The sequence below is a fragment of the Athene noctua genome, chromosome 1, assembly GCF_965140245.1.
Source record: "Athene noctua chromosome 1, bAthNoc1.hap1.1, whole genome shotgun sequence".
Classification (NCBI taxonomy): domain Eukaryota; kingdom Metazoa; phylum Chordata; class Aves; order Strigiformes; family Strigidae; genus Athene; species Athene noctua.
Window position 1 is genome coordinate 262,214,598 of NC_134037.1, and position 24,318 is coordinate 262,238,915.

The 24,318-nt window shown below is 38.9% G+C and overlaps 1 protein-coding gene across 2 annotated transcripts in view; it reads right to left on the reverse strand.

Moving 5' to 3' along the window:
* Positions 1-24,318, reverse strand: part of UVRAG (UV radiation resistance associated) — a 97,768-nt gene that overhangs the window by 16,878 nt on the left and 56,572 nt on the right. For both annotated transcript variants that reach the window (XM_074918746.1, XM_074918749.1), the window contains exon 13: positions 13,995-14,073. In XM_074918746.1, the coding sequence (XP_074774847.1) occupies positions 13,995-14,073 (79 nt within the window). The remainder of the gene's footprint in view (positions 1-13,994; positions 14,074-24,318) is intronic.

The following is a 24,318-nucleotide window of genomic DNA, read 5'->3' on the forward strand; positions in this document are numbered from 1 at the left end:
CTCCACAGAAACAAGATGTAGCAGATGAGATTCATCATATTTTATGATTAGTTCAAGACCAAAGAACTTAAGAGTACTGATATATTTAAGGAAAAAAAAAAATAAATCTCACTTTGCAATTGATTTCATTTACAGACTCAAAGAGAGAAAATTTCAACATTTTACTGTCCTTTGTTACTTTGGCTTTTAAGTTAACTGACATCATTCCAAGTTATTTAGAGATGTAAAGAAGTAGCTAGTCAAATGTAACTTTAAAAAAGTAGATATTTAGGTTTCCACAAGATTTTAGAAAACAACTCCAGATTCATCCAAATTGATTTTTTTAAAAAAGTAGATACTTGTTTCCACAAGATTTTAGAAAACAACTCCAGATTCATCCAATTTGATTACTTTCTCAGAAAACTTGTATCCCCAAACTCCAACACTATAAAGCCAGTGTGATAAACTTAAGAATCTCAGCATTATGAAAAGAGTTTGAAAAGGGGATAGGGCTGCTTTTGTAAAGTCTGAGGGGTTTTGTTTATCCTAAGACAATTTCAGGAAGTACCTGTACAGGAGAATCTGAAGAACGAGGATATTAAATTTATATTAAGGCCAACTCCACCTCTGTACAAGACCAGACTATCATACTAGTGGGTATTTTGTATTATACTTGCTATTTATTCCAACATCACAGAAAACCATAAATGTTGAAATAAACTGCATTCAAAACAATGGTTATCAAACAGAAAGGTAGATTTATTCTTAAAGCTTGTCTTAGTAAGAATTAAACACTTAATCTCCATCAAAGACTAAGAAAATTGATCTAGCCAACACAATCACAGTATTAGCTGTAGGTGAGGCATGACAAAGTTAATTCATAACAAGTCGGGCGTAATTGGTTCAGACTCTTGAGGAAAAAAAAAAAAAAATCAAATTCAGTTGCTCCAGTTTGTTTCTACCTGCATTTTCTTCTGTCCAAGGGTCTGAGTTTCTGCTGGAAGGAAGTTGCCACTTCTCAGCAGTGAATCAGCTTCACCCTGAGCATCTCTAAACCACTCCTGCTTATCCAAGCACCTTCCAGGTAATTGAATTTGTCAACCAGACAATTATACTTAATTAAAATCATGTCAGCCATCATGAAAGATTACCACCTTCCTCAAGGTAACAATTCCATGATAAAACATTCGCTCACCAAATCATGACAAGTGTAGCTATTTCACTTGTTAATATTAAAATACAGACCTGCAAAGGTTCAGTTCCTCTCTTACAAAGTTAGAGGTAAGAAGTACTGGAACTATTAAAATTTTTCAAATATGTTGCCTTAAAACCAAACCATTTAGCTATCTATTTCTGGGTAGTATTAGATTCCACCCAAGATCAAAATTAGGGCTTTTGCCACTAAGGGACTGCCTCTTAAGAAAAAACAACAATATCCTGCATTTGCATTGAAAGAATAGCAGCCCATTTCTCATACTAATTCCTGTAACAGTATTTAATGACTAATGGTATACAAGCATATACATCTATATCCAGCCAGAAAACACCGAGTACCCCGACTGGAATATTTTTTTGGGGGGGAACGCAGAATGATTCCAATTCTGAACTCATCTGTTCATCGTTTACCATATTGTTTCCCCAGCCATATTCATCTTGTTCTAAGACATGTGGAAGCAGTCTTACAGTTCAGACTACGTTAATAAAGTTCAAAATACCAGCCACTTCAGTACACATTATGCATAATACTCGAGCCTACACCAAAACCTCCATGATTTTTTTGCACTTTCCTGTCTCTACTGCAGGCAACTGGTCTTTGATGTATCTATACGAGAGGTGGACACTACTACACCCTGCAAGCTCATGTACTGTTAAAGCAGTCAAGAGCAATTTTTGAATTATTTTCAGTTCAACGAGGAGTTTTTCTTGATAGCGTCAAGCATTTAAAAGGACATCTGCTCCGCAAATGTGAAAACCCATAAACAAAAATAGAAGCAAAAGTGTTCTTTCAATCAAATTCGCAGTACTGGTTAGAAGCCAAGCATTTACATAAGGTTTTCAGAGAATGTCAAATGCTGGGACAGAAATATAAAAATGCAAGTTTTAATAAAATGACATAGTTAATTGTTTTACAAGATCCTGGATGACTTTTCAGAGTATGAAGGAGCACTGGCTGGGATTCAGATGACTAAGCACTGCAATAATGAAAACAGAAAGTGTTGTTATAATGCCTGTTGCTATATAAACAACCTTGGGGGATCAGTGAAATAGTGCCTGCTGCTATATAAACAGTTGTATGTGTTTATACCTTTTGGGGGAAATTATAAAATTTTAGATTATCTGCACTCTTAACATCTTGCTCGCCTTTGTTTTATGATATCTAGCTAGTTGTTCTAGCTCTGAACAGCTATGTGGGTTTACTGAAAAACCCTTAAACTGCAAGATTAAGTGAAACACACTGTGGTATCAATTAGCTCTTTAGATAGCATCTCACAAAACTAAACATTTGAAATTCATTTTTATTTTACAGATTTATAAGACTGTCTGTATATATCTATCACAGTTTGAAAGTAAATCTAACCAAGACTCTTTTTTTTTAAAAAAAAAAAAGCTTCTTGGGGAAATAGGAGAGAAAGAAAGCAACATAGAAAACACTGATTATAACAAGTTTTCAAGGCTTCAGTCTTGCTTTCAGAAGGAGCACGTAGGGGACTGCCACAGAAGTGACAGCCCCCATCCAAGCAAGAAGCAGTGCTCAAATACACAGCTATTTTTATGAAAATGCTGACTTGTACATTGCTATGCCAACACCTGCCTCCCTCTCCCAAGTGGATTTCGATGCTGTTCAGAGGTCCACCCTGAAAAGCGGCTGTTTACTTTGCAATTCTTCTAAGAGCACTAAACTAACAAGAAAAAACAAGTTACATCAACAGCCTCGAAGACCCACGTCCTTCATTAATCCATTGGGCACACACTTTAAAGTTCTTCAAGCTGACCCAATGTGCTTAAGAAAGCCTTCATTAAAATCATCTTAAAGGACTCCCATCACAATTTTGATTTAGCAGTAACAAATAAGGCATACCAACAGCAATGGGAACAGTAGCAGGAGACAACAACTCCATTTTATGCTGTCCCATCAAAGGCTGCTTACAATCATGCTGTTATTTTTAAAATATTCTTAGTCTAAACTAGCTTGGTTTTCCCCCCATTTACAAGCTAGAGGCTGCTATCAATAAGATACTTTCCTCCTCTTTTAATTTGACCTGTAACAGTGACAACCAACAGACGAGATGCTGCAGTCACTGGTCCAAGAAAGCCAGTGCTAGATAGAAAAATGTTGATTTCTAAGTTATGGCTGTGTCTGCACACATTAGGCCAGCATGGAGCGCTAACAGTGAGTTTTCACAAACTGCATCAAATTCATATGGCAACTTTTTCCTCACACACTTGTTCTTGCTACCCCAAGAATAGTCTGACTCCTTTCCTCTCTTCTTAGCCTGAAGAATTTTAATTCATTTCCATCTGAAAGGCAGGGGAAATTCATGTATGAAATTCAAGTACAGGAATGATTCAGCAGTGAGCAAGGAAACTATATTCTCATACGATAACAGATCTAATTCCCTTCTACCTTCTTTAATTTGCCTCAGAATTACATCAAGCTGCTGCTTCCCCTCACATCCACCAAAATACAAATTCTGATCATGACTCAAACACAGCAGCAGCCTGGATGCTAATGCTCAGCAACTTGTAATATTCTGCCAAACATTTACGAAGTAATTTTCTTCTAATTTTTAAAACTGAAATGTGATAATAGACAATATTCAATACTGGCTTTTGGTTTCACAGCAATAGTGTTTATTGGAGATAGACCACAAGAAAATAAGGAAATCGGAGTACGTGTTGGAGTACATGCAGAACACACTGTAGAACTAAACATTCAGATGAGCCAAAAGCCACGTTTCCTCTCGCTCATATTCGTGAAACCCTTCCTGAGAGTAAACACAATATCCCTCCAGAGGGGTCTCAAACATTAGCCTTCGTGTTTCGAGTCTGGTGTCCCAGTAAGGATATGGGAAACCATCGTCAAAGACAGGCAGGGGGAAACAGCCACTTACATAAGTCAACTATTGCTGTAAAATTTGGTGGTTAGTGGGTTCGTTATAAAAATAACATATATGGGCCCCCTTGCCCATAAAGGTGCCTCTCATATACCAGGACCATTTCACAAAAAGAACATTAAAAAAAAAAAAAGGCGATTTAGAAGATAGAGCAGTTATTAGCCTCAGAAAAGCTTCCCCCCCTTCCCCAGTGAAGCACTCAAATAACGAAAACCATGTTTACTGTTCGGCTGTAGGATAGCTTGATGAGATGAAACTCTACAGCATAACCTTCCCAGGTTCAGGTCAGAACTTCTTAAAACGGCTCGGTATCACAAAGTGATGTTTATTGGATTATAAGGCACAGGCACACTTACTTCCTATGACCTCATTCATCCAGAGCTTTTGTATTAAAAATCATTACATCAGGCAGAGAACAAAAGGTCAGACGTGCAAAAGCCAGGAGGAGAAAGTTAAGTAACATTTTGTGCCTCCATCTTGAATATGGCATTTAGCTCTCCAAGTATAATTTTGCACTGCACAAGAACAGCTGAAATTTGCTTTTTTCCCTACATATACACCAAGGGCAGGAGTCCAAGGAGCGCACAGGTAGGTACAGAGAACTCATGCACCTCGTCCTGGTTGGAAATCAGAGTGACTATAGCACAGAGTCCAAACTCATCAGCCAGACTGAAAGGATGCGTAGCCACACCACGGCTGGTCTGTCAGCTTGGGGGGAGCGGACGAGCACCCACATCCATCTGCACAAGCCTGTGAACAATACCCTCTCTCCTAGCGATGAGGTTTCATCACTTGATGACAAGTCAGAGCAATAGAGTAAAGTTTGCAAGTAAGTTTTTGGAAATTTGTATATGGTGCTACTCATTTCCCCTTCATTTATTCATTATCTTCATATTTTGATAAAACCACTTCAAAACCAGTCAACTCTCCCATCTGGCATCAGTCGAGCTTTACCTTGTACTTTAAGATGTTGCAGGAAAGGAACCTGCAGAATTACTTCAGTATGCACAAACAATGCACTCCATTAGGCATTGCAAACACAAAGTCTTTCAGCTATTTGTTCTTTCACCCTATGTTGGGAAAGCCCTTGTTTTAAAACGGGTAAAAATTGAGCTTTTGGCAGTTTTTCCTAAAGCATTCATTCAGGTCTGTGAAACCTGCTCCTTCAAGTGAAAAGGCTCCCGCTTCAAGAAAGCTTTACTCAGGTGGCCCATGTCACAGAGCCTAAATGTAGGAAGAATTTGGGGATTCTCAGCTCCCAGCCCCACGTTTCACTTAAGCTGAACTGCATCCCAGGTATCCATTATGATACTTCTAGTGGGCAAAGGAGATTGATTCAAAACCTGTTATTTTTTAGAAGACAAACGGGAAAGCCTCTCATCCGAGGAGTACAGAATCAATAGTTTAAGCTGTGTAAGACTTGCTTCCTATCAGGGTAACACTGTCATTCAGTGAACACGTAACAGCACTAAGACACAGCAATGCAGGACATCGTTTCTCAAATGATGGATGATATTTCAAACTTAAAAGCTGAAGTCAAGGAACAATTAAACTAAGCTCTGTTCGGCAACAGCCTTCCCGAAAACAACTAGCAACTTATATTAGCTAAATGGAACCAGAGCTTGTTTTTACTATTTATACAACATTAACTTGAGAAATATTCACATGAATTATGCACAAGACCAGCAAAGAAAGATACAACAGCCCCTTTAGTATTTTCAGCCTCTCAAAAAACAAAATACTTTAAAGCTCTGGATTTCCAAGCATTCTGGACTGATAAAAAAAGTACATGAGCCAATAAAGATCAGACACTTTTATTCCTTTTATTGGAGAACAACTTGCTCTAAACTTCAAGCACAATATATAATAAGCCTGAAAGGCATTTACGGATGATTAAGCAGCTGTCATACCCAAAGCTTTCAAAACAGGATTTGTGCCCTGATGTGCTAAATCCTATGCACAGAAGTAGGAGACAAACCCTGTCTCATGGAGCATAAAACATACACATTAAACTATACAACAGAAGAACAAAGGGTGTGGGTGGATGGAGAAGTGAAAATAACAGAAACTCAGACAAAAAAAAAAGAATTTACAGCTTGTCACTTGTTTGCTAACGACAGGTAGTTTTTATGCATTATAGCAAGCAACTTTTCAGGAAACTATACGCATGTTAGCATTACTTTTATTTTCCATTAACACATGGCAACATGGCAAAAAATGAGAAAGATCCTGAAGGAAGAGACTGGCTTACAAGTGAGGGCCATGAATTCCACAGGCGTTAACACTTTATATTTGGAAGTCAAGCTTTGTCTCCAGAGTACACACTCTACTCATCAGGAAAAATTATACACTATGTCTCTTTGCTACACTAACACATTGTGCCGTGGCTTGATAACTGACTTCCCACTTCCCTATCTTTTTCAATTTCAAAATATAGTGCTAATATATACTACAGAGCAGTTTAAGTTGGCAAATCACATGTGTTTATGTCAGCTTAACTGTATCAGGAATCCATTTTCATTTTGATTAGTAAATTTTGGTTCTATTTTAAACATGTACTCTTTTGTTAAAAAAAAGAAAACAAAACAAACTTAGCAGGCTGAAGAGTTAAGGCACAGAGACGATGACAGCTACACAGTACACAAGTGATCTAACACACAGAACATGCTTGCAGGGGGGTTGTCCCCAAAATTATTTTGGAGAAGTGACTCTAGGCCCATCTGGTGATGCCACCTCTCCTATTTCACCCATCCACGTCGCTCATCCCACCTCATCTGCTCCAGACTCCCCGCAGCAAGCAGCACAGCCTCCCGCGCCGCCTGGGCTCAGCTGCAGGTGCCGTGACTGCTACAGGTTGGAGAGATCAGTTCTGCTCCTCCGCAGAGCAAGTTAACCTTGGCCTTTGCTGATCAGTACAGATTGCCTACGGGCGAGGATAGCCAGGCTTTCATCTGAATGAAAGGGTGACTGTTGTTACAGCTAATCCAGCCTCATTCCAACCGATTTTATCTTGGCATGGGCAATAGGAAAGGAAAAAAAGAAAGCTTTCCAACAAGTTTGCAAAAAAACATATGTAAATTCCCCAATTCTAAATGATCTGGCTAGGTATCAGCCCACTGCTACCCTAAGAGACTTTCAGGAATGAAACCTCTCCTAAAAGCTTTTGGCTCTACGCAGCTGGAGAAGGTACGTTGTGGTTTTTCAGGTGCAGTCCCTTCCTCTTAACATTAAAATGAATGCTTGGCACTTTACAAGATGAGGACTCGACTCTGGCTTCAACCTGTGCTCTTTCAAGAACACTTTTCCCTATGCAGTTAAATTGGCCACAAATTCAGACAGTGCATTCTTTCTGAACTGTACGTTTTATGATCTTAGTTTAGGGGCCTCATAAAAGATGTAGTGTGCAAGTCACAGTATCCTACACTCAAAGGGTCATAACCACTGCATCTACACAAATACCCACAGAACTCTTAAAGACACTTCTGCTCGCTAGTGTTTATTGCCAAAACAAATTTCTAGTCCTAACATTTCTGCCGCTCAACTTCCCATGGAAAAGTTTAATAGTTTCTATTATAAAGCTGATTTTCTCACATGTTTGATAGTCTAATAGAGCCAGAAACTGAACATCTTGACTCATTTCACGTTCAAGAGCTGAATTTCAGTTCAGTTTCTTACATATGGCATTAGTACATAAGCATTCAACTTCTATTCCATGTAGCTATTAGAAAGATATCAGTTTGACTGCAACTCAATATGTCAAGAAGTATTTTGGTTTCTTTCTACGCTCCTGTGAATGTTACTTACCTCGTGCATTAGACAAGCAACTGAACCAAAAAGCACCATTCCCACGAGAGTAGCACCAGCTGATCAACATCTCCAGCAGGTTACATAAAAGCATGTAAATGTTGTCTGCCACCACGTGGACACAGCAACTCTGGACACACAAAAGGAGGGCTAGACTCAAGTTATTTGCTTAGATCTGTATGGTATTGATGTGAAAACAAACATCCTTGGGGGAGCTGACAAAAGATTGTTTGAGTGAGTTTTTTCATGTCAAACAGCAAGTTCATCTGTAGCTAATGACTGTCAGATGAAAGCAGAACTATTCTTTGGCCAGGGCTCAGCAAATCATGCCAACGTGAATAGGAGTATCAGTCTAACATCACTCAATAGTTATCCGACAAAACGAATCAAGGCTGGCTCAGAGGAGAAGCCTACCCTTGGTGAGGTGATCCTGAGCATGCATTCAGGCTGAACAGAAAAAAACCCACCTTAACTCATGCAGTGTAACAAATCAAAAAGATTTCACAAACTCTGGAAGCGATACTTTGACTGCCACCAACTGCAGAGCCTCCCTGAGAAACACCAGCACCGAACTGGGGTAAAACTAGACACATTCACTCCTTAGCTTGGCTGTAGGAAATCTAAGAGTTGTAGAACAGGCCAAATTATTTGATAGCCAGTTTTGCAAGTCTCCTTTCAAGAGCCAGTAACTTAGACAAGCACAGAACACCACCATTTCTGATGCCACGTCCACCAAAGCCAGGCAGAAGTAGTGAGTGAGGTCACAGCAACAAGACTAAAAGGGGTCGTGTGGTGATCATCATTCCGGCCTGTGGTTCTACAGCAAAGCTGGGCTGAGACTCAGAATAAGAAATCCAGAAGATCAAGAGACAAATTAACTTCCACCCCCTTCGGTGGCTGACTGAAATACAAAAATCATCATTTGATACGGAGATTTGCAAATAAATTGATGGTCCCATGCAAGAAAATAGCTGCAGTAAATCCCCTTCCGACCAGGACCAGAAGAAACTAGCTCTACAGCTACAACACAATTATTTCCTCTCCAAGCAATCTTGTAATTGGACGAGGAATAGTGCCTGTCAAGTATTGTGCAAGAGATGTTCCTCTTGAACACCTAAAGGAATTGGGAGTTTCATGAACACGATAATCATGCTCTCTTCAATGGCTATACATCAGATATACATAGGTTAGAAAAAATGACCAATACAGGAAAGAAACCATGTAATATCACCTTATATACCACTCCGGGCCAGGCATTCTCTGGTAGTGACACTGTGCACGCTCACTGAGGACTCACCTCAAGAAGGATGGTCACTAAAATAAGATCATCTCTTCATATGTAATGAAGAGCCTACACTGAAGTCAGGCCCAAGCAATCAAGGCTCTGGGAATGAAGGAAAGAGATAGCCAAACAGCCAGTAAAGCAGCCGTAAAGCTGCTTGCTTTCTATCGACTCGAAACTCAAAAAGGCACTGTACACTCTCAACCCCACAGACTCTAAAGTTAAAAAAAATATTTTAAAAAAACGAGAGGAAAAAAACTGGAGTGCTAAGATCACTGCTCAGGGACTTGTGAGAGCTCAGCCTAGCAAGGTTCAGTCTATGCCCTAGCTGAGCTGTGTGCCACATGCATTATGCCCAGAGCAATGAGAACGTGCCGAGAGATGCGAGCTTACCCATGCTGTGTGTGTGCTTACCACCCACAAAAATCCCCCTCAGAACGCTTCAGTGAGTTCCTAACATTCATTCACTGCAACGGACGGTTTTCACGTGTAATCTCAACTCTTCTACTGTGAAAATCTATGCAAAAGTTTATTTCATTCTCTTACGAAAGCCTCATCTTCCTCAGATACTCCACGCACATCCATAACTTAGCAGCTGCAGCGTTTGTGAGGCCAGCTACCTACTGAAGGATCTCCCAGTGCCTAAAGCTTCTGAGAGCTGAACAATTCACTCCCATTTTTAGCAACTGTATTGTGCTTCACCTTTGACAACAGTCTGGAACGACAGTGATTTTTTTTCTAGTTGATATTATTAGACATAAATCACTAATTTCCCTTTGGAAAAAAAAAAATTTAAAAAAATCACACATTTGCATGTTTGAGTCAAAGAGCTGAAATCTTAACTGTAAATTTATGGTCGTACCCAATATTATCCAATTTGAAAAGCTACTCTCTGAACTTCATGAGGGATTCGATTTTACAAATAGAAAATACGGGGATTGAAACAATTTGTGCGCGCATACAGATGGAAGTTATTACGAACTCTCGGAATTAACACACATTGTTTTGACTTCGGAATGTAACAGCAAAGCAAGTTTCTCCAAATAAATGCTCTATCAAGCTAGCACTAAGCTGCTTCTAATTCCAGCTGAATTCTCCCGAGTGCAAGATGCGGTTTTCATTGTTATTATCCTGCTGTTTTACAAAACAGTACCACTTTATCTCTGGAAGAGTTTTTATTTCAGTAATTTTATTTAGTATCAACCCAGTCTCACTTCTTCCCCACTCACCCACTCACATTTCTCCCTGCTGCTAGAACTCCAGGTAACTGTGAAGCAAAAAAATAAAATATCTGTGAAACCAGGGAAGCTTGTACAAATCCTTTCAAACATTTCTTTAAGTTGATAGAAGTTTTTTGGGGCTCTTTGTTTCTCACCCACAGTGATCCAGACTTCCATGAACGATTCGAGTAAGGTGATGGAGACCCAAGCTCTCCTCTTAACACCCCAGCAGAGTCAGCACTGTCCCTCCTAGGCACCTCCAATCTTCCCACAGCACCCCGAGGGAATTAAGCAACTGATCTGCAGTTATTCACAAGAGAATAATTTGCAGGACTGGTTCTCTGAATTAAGGCCAACACCTTTGGGCCTATAAAGGATTCCCTCACAGGTTGTAACAGTCTAGAGATAAGTAAGAGGCAGCTGCTCATCCTCCATCCAAACTTAATTATATTTACATGAACTAAGCATATCTGGAAGCTTCTCTTGAAGCAGCCTTAAGACCTTCTAAAAGCTGCTTAAATTCAACAGTTCCAGCCTCCAAAGGAACACAGAAAGGATTCAAACCTCAGGTTTTAAGATCAAGTCATCCCGAGTACAGAGGTTTTGTGACATATTTCTGCATGTTATCTACCTGTTCTGCTTTCACAATGGAATTTCCCCTTGGCAGAACTATAAAAAGCTACAATATTTGATCAAGGATATCAAAAAAAAAGGTGACTACAACAACTTATATGGACTTCAATAACACTTTCCTGATTAAACAAGTACTAGAAGCACCGTCCCCCCAATTCCAATTTACTTTTATTTTGTTTTTATTCAATAGCATAAAATCTCAAGCATTAACATGTGAACCACTGGTGTTGTACAAACCACTTCAAAGTGTGGCCACCGACTACTCCAGCTTGTACCAGCACCAGTGACCCCATGTACACTTGGAATCTTTTTTATACAAATATGTACTTAAAGTCTTCATTTACTTTTATGAGTTTAAACACATGCCAATGATTTCAGAAACCAACTGCAAGGACTTGGAAGGCAACATGGGTGAGCGACCACGTGTTCAACTTCAGAAATACGACGAGAACAAAATCAGAATATTTCAGTAGGTCCCATAGTGGTAACAACTTAGAGATGACAAGTCAAAGAGAAAAACAGGGAAACAAGTGAAGCGGTGAGAGTTCACATAAAAAAAAAATCCTACAGGCACAAGTGTCAGCTAACCCAGACCAGAAGAACTAGAAAGACTATCAAACCTGGGCTCAATGAAGAGTTCATAATCTCAGTCAAGGAAGCAGCACAGAGTACTTGCATGACATAACTGAACAGCAAAATCCAGAATAGGAATAAAACCACAAAAGGCTGAAAAGCAAAGCAAGCAGCATCACGACTCAGAAATTACAGAATGAACTAATGTATTTACATAAGAAAAGATTAAGGAAAGCACTGATTTGATAGTAATGGAGAGAGAAAGCTATCAAAGCATTTGAAGGAAGGAGTATTTAATCCCTTTCTCTCACTAGTCTTCCATATGAAAGTCAAGTGTGAACAGCTGGCTGCCATTATTAATACCAGCAACAAAGAGTCACAGTCTAAGTTATATTAACAGCCTGCTTAAGTGAATTTCCAAGATTAGCAGGGCTTGATTAACTTCATCTTAAGATATTTTAGCCTTTAAGTAATTTCAAAGCCACTGGAGGTTATCTTCCAAAATACACTAAGCATGGGCAAGATACCAGAAGTCTGGAAAATGGTAAATGTAATCCAAGCTTAAAAAACAAACAACACAAAAAGACCCAGAAGTTTTACTTCAATTTGGGGTAGGGAATGGGGAAAAAGCAGTGGAAGAGAGAACTGGAAAAACAAATCAAACAACTAGAAACGAAGCATTTTTTAAAAAAAATCAGAATTTTCAAGAATAAAACTGTCGGACCAATCTAATTGCAAGCCTTACAAACAGGTTAGACACTGAAATGTCAGATTTCTGTTGGAATTTAAATAAATCTCTTGGCACTTTACAGTGTAATATGCTCGCAAGCATTCTGGGGAAATGGGATATTGATGAAGTATGAATGAATACAGAGCAAACAAAAACTCTTTGGGTGTAGTTAAACAATGGTTCGCTGGTGGTGAAGCGGGGCTCCACCTGGGTCTAGGCTTTACCCCAGTTCTATTCAATATTTTCATGAGGTAACCTGGATAGAGAATAGACTCAGATGCAGATAGCAGAAAGCTGAGATTAAGTTCTCAATCTAACCTTTCCTCATCTTCCAGAGTTATGTCACCAAATCAGAAATATGATTAAGGAGAAAAAGGTGCATCTTTAAGGATACATTCAAGGTACAGCATGTAAAACATGAATTACAAATTCAGAATGGACTATTTTGTTGCTGTGCAGAAGAAACTTGGGATCGCTGGTTGCACCAAATCACAAAATTCATTGTGTTAGGCTCTTAAGAGTACAAACCTGCTGGAACATAATGAACTGAAAAAAAACCAACAAGATCTGCAAAGCATTTCTCCAATTCTCCCCCATGTTTTGAAGGCAACAGTTGCACACTGTGTCCAGCTTTGGGCATGGCTCTGCACTTAAATATATGGATTTAAACAGAGACAAGAATGCTGAGAAATTAAGAGATGTGGACCATGAAAACAATTTAAAAAGGAGAGGTTGTCTTCCAATGCATGAAAGTTTGCAAAGGGGAAGAGACTTAAATGAACAGATGATAACAACTGATTATGTGATTAAACAGAAGCAAAACAGATTTGGATTAGATGTCAGAAAATACTTTCATGGCCAGGACAGCCAATCACCAGAAAAGACTGATCACAGGCTTTCCTTCAGGGTAAGTTATACAAACATCCACCAGGGATGGCATAAATGCAGCTGAGCCTGCCCTAGGACTAGGCAACAGTCTAAATGTCCTTCTCTGGTCCTTTTCAGACCAGTTTTCTGCACATTTTCTGAATTCCATACTAAATGAGTTCGCAGCAGGTATTAGTATCATCTCAAACACAAGTTCATAAACTTGTAAACTTTCATGAGTTTGCCAAGTAAAGGATGATTTTTTAAAAATACATTAAGGACAAGGAAGTAAGGATGATTTTTTTTTTTTTTAAAAAGTCCTCTAAAGTCATGCACTGGTAAGACTCGAGATTTTCCAGCTTGTTGCTTTTTCTTACTATAAGTATAGAAGTAGAATACTAGTTAAAGTCATAATACAGCAAAATTAAAGTAGCAATGAGAATGACACAAATAGATCTTCAAGTATGACAAAATAAATTTTAAAAAAAACAACAGAAGACATTTACAATTTTCAAAACAGTGTGTGCCGAGACTCACAGTATTTATTTGAAAAGGAAAAGATTCATTATCAGCTGGTGAGCCCTTTTCCCAAGGACCACAAGAGAAGGTCTTGAGCACAAATGAGTGAGGTAAGTGAAGACAAGGATTTGAAGAATCCCTCCATGAGCTCAGGTGTTCACCACAGAGAACAGCATCCTGAGACAGCAGATGCACACCCGTGTCATACTGACACTAGGCAGATGGTAGATACTCATTTAAAAAAATAAAAAAAACAACCTCTGTATACCAACCTGTGCTATATTTTTGTTGAGAAGATATACTCCATATTCAAACTGAAGCTTCTCTCCTCCTTTTGGATATAAAGGAAATCTGATGGGAAAGAGGAAACAAAAAAAGAAAAAAGCGTTTAAGGTAAAATTATTCAGATGCTTAACATTAAAAAGCCCCAGATTCCTTTTCTGAGAAGGTAAAGGTTTAAAAAACCTCCCTTGCTGACTTCTCCCAGAAACCCCCTCCACAGGATGGACTTAGGAACCCTCCACAACTCCAGTCAACCAGCCTTTTAAAAAAACTGATGTCAAAATTCAGCTAATGAATTACATTTTCTGAAGTATTTTAGGGTTTTAAAAGATGCTTTAGGACTCTCCCAGTGCTGCAGCATTTCTCTCACTAAGTGAAGCATATTTTAAGCAGCATACAGCATAATACCAGATCCCGTATCATCCCTCTGTATTCAGCCATTCGCATTTGCTTTGCTCATTTCCAAACAGAAATAACCTTTTAAGAAAGGTGCTTGGATTGTTATTTTTGTGATGGAAAGAGCACAAATCTCTCGCACACAGAAGACACTTGTAGGCTCACTTCCTACCACACCAGAACAATGCTCAGAGTGCGATTCCCTTTCTTTCAAGAAGCTTCACACACACACACCCCCTAAAGGCTCAAAGTCTGTTACAGCATCATCGGTCACTACAGCCCTTGCAAATATATTCCTAACGTTTACCTCCTGTTTAATCAATAAAGCATTTTTCACAATTTTAAATATCTAGATGTAGCTTAGAAGAAAGTAGCACAGCTTATTTCTGTCTTAACTGCTACATGAGATCAGTGAATCAAAACTTTAGTTCCTAAAGCATTGAAACTCTTTGACAGTCTGCATTAAAGAATATCATTTTATGCCTATGTGCTAGGAATCTCCTTAAGTGAAGCAATTCTCAAACACGTTTAATATTTGTAGACTGTATTTCTTAGGATGGTCTTTTGACTCTTCCTTTCCACCAGAGGTTATGAGATCATCACGGTCAATACAGTCATCTTAGTACAATCTAAAATTTATGTTTATGGGAACTACGCTACGAAATAAGTTTTTTGTCTTTTCAAGAATTGTATGTTCTGTAGCTCCTAATCAAGATGGTGAGCATATTATCTGCAGAAAACCCACATTACATCAGAAGCCAAAGTCTCTCAAATATAAGATAACAAACATAGGAGATCAATATCTACTAGAAACAACACACATTCTAGAGGGGTGATTACACAGAGTGTATTTTATCATCAATCAGCCCCACAGCAGAGTACATTTGCAACTTTTAAGGAGAATTATATAGCGCCATTAAAGCTAAAGGTTAACAGGTCATGATCACAGCAGATCGAATATTAAGATGTCAGCTTCAAGTTTTATGCTACTTTCAAACTCACTAGGTCACTTCAAGTTGAGGAATATAAAAATCACCCTGAGTAGTATATATCTAGCTCACCTTGCTTAATAGATCTATAAATCCAACTAGTTCCCCATGCAAGAAAATAAAACCTTTCAAAATGAACACATGCTACAAAAATTCTACGACGCATTACCCTAAGTGTAAAATACAAATCAGGAAGAATTCATTTCAATATCTACAATTACACTACCCAAACAGAGCAGCATTTAGATTTAAAGGATACCTTTACAATTAACAGTGTAAAACTAACTCAAGCTTGACAATAAAAGCACCATTAGGAACACACGCCATGTTTCACTAGAAGATAATATTTCATTAAGTCACTAGTAATGGGAACCATATATTCTATTATTAGACACAGAGCTCTTCGATACATGCAGTATAGAAAAAGAGTATAAAAAGTGGTTTACAGCGCTCGCTACCATATACAGTTTAAGTGGTAAAATGAAGCTTTTATATTTATCATGTTGGGCCTGCTTCTTTGCTAATGTTCACATTTCTGTTCTGTCCACTAATTAACCTTGAAAGACTCTAAACTACATACATCCTCGTGTCAGCTTTCATAACGTAATCATTTACACAAAAGTCTTGAAAAATGTCAGCGGATGTCTGTGTACGCACATTTATGACTCAGAGAAAAGTATTACCAACTTTTACGTCTCCTCCTTTGTGTGTTATCTTGCTTGCCCATGAAGCCTGGTCACAAGCAATAAACTTAAGGGAGAGGAACCACGACATTTTATATAGTGCTTCACTGAGTATAATTGAACACAACTTTTAACTGCTGGCTCCCAATGTGAAATTTTTCTTGCCTGCTCCTTAGAAAAGCACAACTGTAAGCTAAATCTCTGACTTTGGCACGCTGCAAGAAGTTAAGTCTGCTGTGTGAGGTTTTAGTTATACTTGCTCAAAACATACGTTTGAAAACTACTATTTTAGTATTTTTATAATCATGAAGCACTCAATTAAATGCAAAACAGCATCCGCCTGCCCGTTCTACTCCAACATGTACCTTCCTTGTTTCCATTCTTGCTGATATGTTTGGGGAAAAAATTAAGCTCCTTTAAAACATAACACAGAAACACAGATACTCACTCTAAGATGACAAACTCAAATGAGTAGGTGTGACACATGTTTAGTGGAAAGAAGAAAAAAAACAAGCTACAGGTTTCTGTTGTATAATCACTAAAACATCATCTGAGAAGTTACCAAGTAGTAGGAAACTTGTTCTGAGTACACTCAGAATCATCGAGGCTGGAAAAGCCCTTGCAGCTCCTCCAGCCCAACCATGACCCTCCCCCTGAGCGTTCCCAACTCCCCCAGATCCCTCAGCGCTGGCTCAGCCCGACTCTTCAACCCCTCCAGGGATCCCGGGGACTCCCCCCTGCCCTGGGCAGCCCATTCCAACGCCCAACAGCCCCTTCTGCACAGAAATCCTTCCTAAGAGCCACTCTAAGTTGAGCTCTGGTCCTCCTCAGAGCAGTACTTACACACTGTACGGAAGTCACACACCTACCATCCTAGGAGGCAACAACTATGAACAAAACAGCTTCTGCTCAGTGAGGTTCTAAGCATGCCCTTGTAAAAATACGTTGATATTTATTTTATGACTACAGAATATTACTTTTCAAGAGTGTGTAGACATTTTAAAACACAGCCCTAATACACCCTGGGGTTTACAGCAGATATTCTGTCTATAAAGAGCATACAGCAGCAATAATTTTAACGGTGACTCATGAAGATGATCTTAGGTCAGAGAAGATTCACTTGATGCAAGGAAAAACAACAACTTGTTAGAAGTTACTAAATGTTAACTCCATTTGGAGGTCTTTGTGCACCTCATGTTGCCGCTGTACTCGAGGCTATTCTTGCTTCATTTGAGACATCTGACATGTCAGCAGTGACGAGAGCCAGTGCTGGGGAAGAGCACAGGGACTAGTAGTGATGAATAACAAGCCAGCAGGCTGGTGGAAAGGCAGCTTTAGGATTTGTGACAACTGTGCCAAAGATGCTGAAACTAAACAAGTCCCACTCTGAGTTCAGAAGGTGGAGAACACTGTGTAAGAGTGATCCAAACTGTACACCAGACTGATTTTAACCAGATGGTCAAAATGTGCCTTTAAGATCTAAGATAACAAAGAGGATTCTCGATCTTAAAAGCTTACGTTTGCTTTGGAAGTTTTATGTTTTGCTTATTTCATCCTGAAGAACTGTGACAAATGTAAAGTTTTTATTAATTTGAGTCATGTACCCTGTTTTATAGGACTCCCTGGGATACAAGTCAGATGACCAGCATTACCCAGCTGTACCACACCACAGGAACAGAGGCACATCCATAATAAACCACAAAACATACACATGCATAACATTTTTAGACATGTGTCTCACCTCCTGTTTCAGGGCGTGTTACTTTAGACAAAAGCTGTATTCTTCCACTTGTGATACCACAATGACAGAGTATTTTTTTCCACAGTGAACCAGAACAATATCATGCTTACATCCTCAAAACACACACAAGGTTTATGCTAATACATTCAAGATCCAAGTTTTCCCAGTCTCACAAGAAAAGGTTTTTGACTGCTGTTTCTCAGTTTAAAAAAAAATAAATTAAAAAGTCACAGAAGCAGTTACAAAGTACTTCCAAACATCTCTGCATAGTTTAATTTTAGCAGAGATTAGAATAGAGAATAGGGATAGCAACTCATCTGCCCCCACCATGCCTCTCTCCCATCTCTCCTGCTTGGAGGGTTCCCAAGAATAAGCACCTCCTCTCTACCTGCAATCTTAATTCCAAGTCTACATCAACCGCTTTATTTCAGCCTATCCCCTATTAATTACTGCCACACTTCCTAAGCAGACGTCAGCTGCTGGATAAAGAACTCTTCAGCTTAAACCTCAGCCAAGAAAAAAAAAATGGCATGGAAGTCGGAAGGGAGCACATTATTAACAGCTAGTCATGAAACGCTCCTCTTCCATCAAAGGCACTTAATATTCAAATCGGATACTATTCTTAGCACTGAAATCCTGTGTTTAACACAACTGGATGCCACGAGCAGTTCTAGGAACAAAGAAGGGGTTTCTGAAGTATGAAGGGCAACCGACTTTCAGTCTATGTACACACAGGCAGGTTTTGCTGATAGGATGAGTAAGCAAACAAGTATAAGCAGGTCAAGGCTTAGAGTACTGCTGATCTACGTAACCAAATATATCTACTTGTAAGAAACTCAAATGAGACCGACAAATCAAAGCGTGCACTCAAGTATCAGAATACAAACTAGTGCAAGCCTGAAAGGAAGAATCTCTAATTTCCTTGTAAACCGCCCAGGCAAACAGGGGTGAAAAGGAAGAAATCCCAGCTAAAAGGAGTGGCTAAGTCAAGTGTCAACATTGGTATTCTTTTACACTATACACTCTATGTGAAAGTTTCTAGGGTACTAAGCCTCATTAAACCCTCCCAAAAGAGCTGTGAAAAGAAAAAAGCGAGGCAAAGGTTACTTACATGCTTTGTTGAGCTACTCTGATGGGGAAAAGTAACCTCAAGTCAGCCTTTTAAATAAAAAACAAGGCTGAAAGTCTACCTATTCTCCAAGTTTAAACTATCACCCTACCATCAACAATGGAATTAGATTTTGAGTTCTTCAAGGATCTCACAACACTTCACAAATGCTAAGTTTTAAAATAGTTTGAATATTTGCATAAGAAATACCATTCTGATGGGTATCAAGCTTACAGATACCCAACTACACCATCAGCAGGACTCTTAGGGAGCTGTTACTTTGGAGCTAGTCTTTAATGAATTTTTTTTTTTTTTCCTTACATGGTATTTAGTCAGGTAGAAATATCTTAGACATAACAGGCATACCTCTAAGAAACTGAAAAGCTAAGTATAATCTTACTACAGTAGATCACATTTTTAAGGTTATAAAGACTGCAGACAGAGTACTGTGTCAACTCTGGTTTAAATGTCTTTTTATAAAAAAAAAAAGAAACTCAGTATATGCATTTCCAGTCAATATGGAAAACTAACAGTGGCTGGTTGCCATTATTTCCACTCTAGCTGAATCATTAAGATGCAAACAGCTGAACAGAAATATCAGTGTTAAACCATTTCCATTTCCAGTTCGAGATGTATACTTGACTATGTCTAAAGACAGCTGGCAGTCTGGGAGTCGTACAGGATGAGCAGACATGAGTTTCAATGAGCACCTTTGCCAGCTCTACCTGTCCAGGGGCCTGAAAACATTTCTGCTGGAGGCAGACTCTGTGACTCTCCGGCACCTCCGCATCAATCCGATCCAAAACCTGCAGCGTTGGCCCCACGAGACCACCAGCCATCACTCCATGTTGCTGAAACTACTTGTTCATCCAGATAAAAGCAGATCATCTTATAATCATAAAGTTACAGGCACAAAGAAAATCTAATGTATCGTCTCTAAGGCAAGTTCAAACCACCCTGTATTCTCCTTCTAAATAAACTTCATCCTTCCTTGGGGTAGGAAGATTGTCTAAAATTAGATGTTGATTTCAGCCTGATTTTCTATGATTCAAGGCAGAATGAAGGAGACTTTGCCTATATGCTGCTGACAGCGAGTCTGAGAAATCTCAGGGGTAGACAGCGGAGAAAAGCCTCTTGCAAGGATTCTTCCCTTTCATATTTACAGTTAAGGTGAGATGGCTACAGTTTGGATCAGTCAGGTTTGGTGGGGTCCTGCCTTATAAAAAGTATTAGTTAGTTCTTAATAAGAGGGGTTTAACCCATCTCTTACTGTCTTCTGACTAGATGGACTAAACCACTGGCTTTGATAAGACAGCCCGCAGAGGAAGTTTGTGACTAGTGTCTCCAACCTAAACTGCTCACTAATACTGATGTATTTAAAAAAAAAAAAAAAAAAAAATCAGAAAACTGACTACAGAAAAAAGGTCTTTTAAAGATTACTTGTGTTGCAGACAAATACTGATTCTGGAAAGCTAAAGGTCTGTTTCAAAGCTGAAAAAGAGATTAGCCTAATTTCAGTGTTTGATGCATTAGACCATCCTTCTTCCAACTCAAATTGTGCCAAATATTCTACTCTAACCACTAAGAACTTCTCTTCTCCGTCCCACCTTTCTTAGCTGACCTCAGACAAGTACTTAGCAGCCATCAAGATCTCATTTAATTTTATATCCTCTGCTAATCTAACTGTTTTACATAGTTACTTCAGTGTTTGATGAACATGCAGTAAATCACCACAGGATTCTTGGTTCAGTCAGATGGTAACTGTTAGGAAAAGCTGAAAGAATCCTTATTCCATACATTTATTTCAGACCTCAAGTATCTCTTATGAATTCGAGTCCAAATACTTTTACTGTTGTGTTCTGATTTATGAACTCTTCTGTATCCAGAAAAATCACATATGTACCAATATATTGGTGGCCAAATTTTATTGACTATAACCGCCTGTCTTTAATACAAACTATTTTTAAAGCTTAAGAAATTGCTTCATTTTTAACTGCTTTCACCTGCTTCTACTTTGGTATTACACCATATGTTTTAGATCTTCTATTCTCTCTTCTGTTCAGACTTCTGCCATATCCCAATTTATATTAAAGTCTCAAAATTTAGTCTCTACTTCAGAAAGCTCTTTAGGGAAGAAGTCAGCAAAATAATGATTTTTTTTTTTTTTTACACATCACATCTAACTGTTTTCCACAAGCTAAAGCGTGGCCCAATTTAAACAGGCTACTACATCCCATTTGGCAAATATTAAGTAAAATTTCAAATCTAGTTTGGAATTGTGTTAGATAACCTTAATTTTTGAAGTGATGCAAAAGTTCAAGGACCACTAATATTTGTAGCTTTGCAAGCGAAATTAACAGCAAGGACATTCACTTTTTAAGAATGCTTAATTATCCAGTAGTTAACTGAAGATCAGAGACTTAGCCCACCGACTAAACGAAGCTGATAGCGTTGTATTTTCACATCACCATATTTGCAGTACCTTTGAGAGCTCCTGCCCAACTGCATCCCCTGACTTTGCCAGTGAACAAACTTGACTCGGTCTCTTCCTTCCCTTCTTATTTTCAAGGACAGTAAGCAGAATGGCTGCAGGGAGGTGACTGTAGAGCAGACTTGGCAGAATGCAGCTGCAACCCAATTACTCACTATTATACGGATAAAGAACTGATGTAATTTCTGCAACTGAAACAGCACTGGTGTGATAGCAGGGTCATCCATCAGAACCAGGGAACAACCGTGCCTCACGCAACACTACCAAAATCTAGGACACTTTACAAAATGATGAATTTCAAGCTTAAGCCCACGGATAGGACACCCTATACAAGGACAGAACTAACCAGCCCAATCCAGATAAGATAATGACCTGAAAAAGTCACAAGTTCTTGCTCGATATGACTGAAGTATGAGGAGTATTCAACAACAGGGTTTAAATATTTACTGAAGTTTGAATTATTTCAACCTCACCCCCCTTTTGGGGGTCTGTGAGGGGGGGCAGGCAGGGGAGGAAGGACTTAGTGTTTTCCCTCCAACCTAACCACATCCTCTTTGCTCATTTTAAAGGAATGTTGTATCCAGAGGAGAAAGCTTGCCTTATTTAAAAGTGCTGGGACTTCTGAACCAGAAGAAAGCAAACCTTGAAAGCCTTTTAAGCGAGAAGGCCTACCATTGTCCAACCAGCTCACTTGAAATCACTGTTCCCAAGGACACTTCGAATCAAGTATTAGGAAAAGTAGGTTGCTAAAGAGTCACAGGCACCAAAACCCCCAGCACTTCCAACCTTTTTGCACTCCACCAGAAGACAAAGGCAGAAGAAGCTTTGGCCACACAGCTTCAAAACCTGTTTCCTTCTCAGATAAGCTGCACCACAGCTCTATCAGCTTCAGAACAGAAACCAGCACAGATCTTAAGCAGCTGAGTGCTTGTTGGAAGGAACACAACTAAAACGCAGCAGTATGAAACCGCCGTCACCACTCAATTTCTCAAGTAGAGATGCAACACACAGCACTTTGGATCCTTTTTAGATCAAGCTACCAGCTGACGGTGTAGGCTGCAAACTGACCTTTGGGTGACTACTAGCCTACCGGGAACAGCTAACTAGTCTGCCAACAATCAGCATGACTGGAAAAGTTTTAAGTGAAAAAGTTAAGATCCCCACCTGGTGAGCAATGCCGAAATCAAATGAAAAGACAGAAAAGAAGGATTACAAGTGTGCGCTTTGCTTTGTTAGAGATGAGATTAAGACATGAATATGAATCACAAATCACAAGTGAATTCAGATTTGATTACAATACGGTTTTTAGTTTCTACTGGAGAGAAAGAGCTACACTTGTAAAACAAACTTGATGACAAAAATACAGACTGCCAAGGGAAAAAAGCATATCCTCATTCAAGCTTTACACAATACAAAGATAATTAGTTTACTGGGAAAGGAAAACATATTGGCAGTTTAACTTTATGAAATGTATTTTCAAAATGCCTATCTGAATAGCTCAACAAGATGATAATCGAAAGCAGAAGCACTGCCATCTTTCTATTAAGAAGTGTAACTGCTGTGACCTTGCTCTTGGAGAACGTACAATAGCTTCAATATGTACAGGCTGCACACAGGAAAAGCAAGAAAAAAAAGCAGATTGTTCATGATAAAACAGTCACCGATTTATATATTTATAAATGTATATTCTACTACTTCAGCAAATAATGCTTTCAAAACACCTCTGAAACACAGCTAGCAATCCATCGAACAAGCAACACTGATGGCTTTTTGTAAATTGTGCATTTCTGTGAGATATTTCAGCTTGAATTCAAGGCTTGCTACATACAAGCCATGATGGATATCACAATGCAAGGACTATCTGTAAGGACAGAGCAGACAACCTCACTATCACAACTGTAAATCTCCCTGCCACTGAAGGATCATTTTTAACTAGAGAACACTTTATACAGGTCAGGTCTCCGTTTATTGAAAAATGAAGTAATGTTTTGAAAAATAATCTCATCAGGAGTATAGTGTTCCAATGGGAGTAAATTAAGACTAGTATGTCTTCACAGAAACATTTCTCAGCTGTAGATGTCTGGGGTCAGTGGTCTCATCTACTGCAGTAAACAGTCTGATTTCTCAGACTGGCCAGGAGCATGGAAACGCTTCTAGTTCCCAGGAATCGTGTTAACAGTATCTAAATTTATTAACGAACACCTGATCTAATTCTTAATCTACTCACAATAATATTTGCTGACCTAGTGAAGGCAAAAGCATTATTTTGGTGATCAAGAATAAAATAAGCCAGGATTCTAGCTAAATATCCTCAAGAATGTGGAACGTAAAAATACAGTTCAAGACAAGTTCATGGCAAAAAACATTCTTTAAGCAATATAGTTGAACACTTAACACACACTCAATCTACCACAAAGAATCAACTTTGCTTTGACAGCTATTAGATTTCTCAACCATCTCCCTCCATCTGATTTAAGTTTGCCAAGATTTCTTCCCAAAGCTGCCATTTCATTATCTCAGCCAAAGTACCAAATATGATTAAAGACTTCTCAATTGAATTGGAAGATGTTAACGTCAGTGAAAAGTTATTCTTCAGTTGTTTGTGTCACAACTTTTCAGACTGCTTTGTCATAGGTGGCTTATCTGTTACCAGGCAAAAAGCAATAATCACCTTCAGTTATACTAAGCCTGCTAAAACTGAAACTCTGATTTTCCCATTCTTCGAAGCAGGAGCAATGCCACAGGAGTGAGGACCACTTTTAGACTATGTTCATTCAACAAGTGGCTTCCAAATGCTCCAAAATTACCCATATGCCTGTTCAATAATACTTACCTCCACTTATTTGCAAATCCAGCTTGTCACACTTAAAAGAATTGAAAGACACCCCAGTTCATCAAGAAAGGAA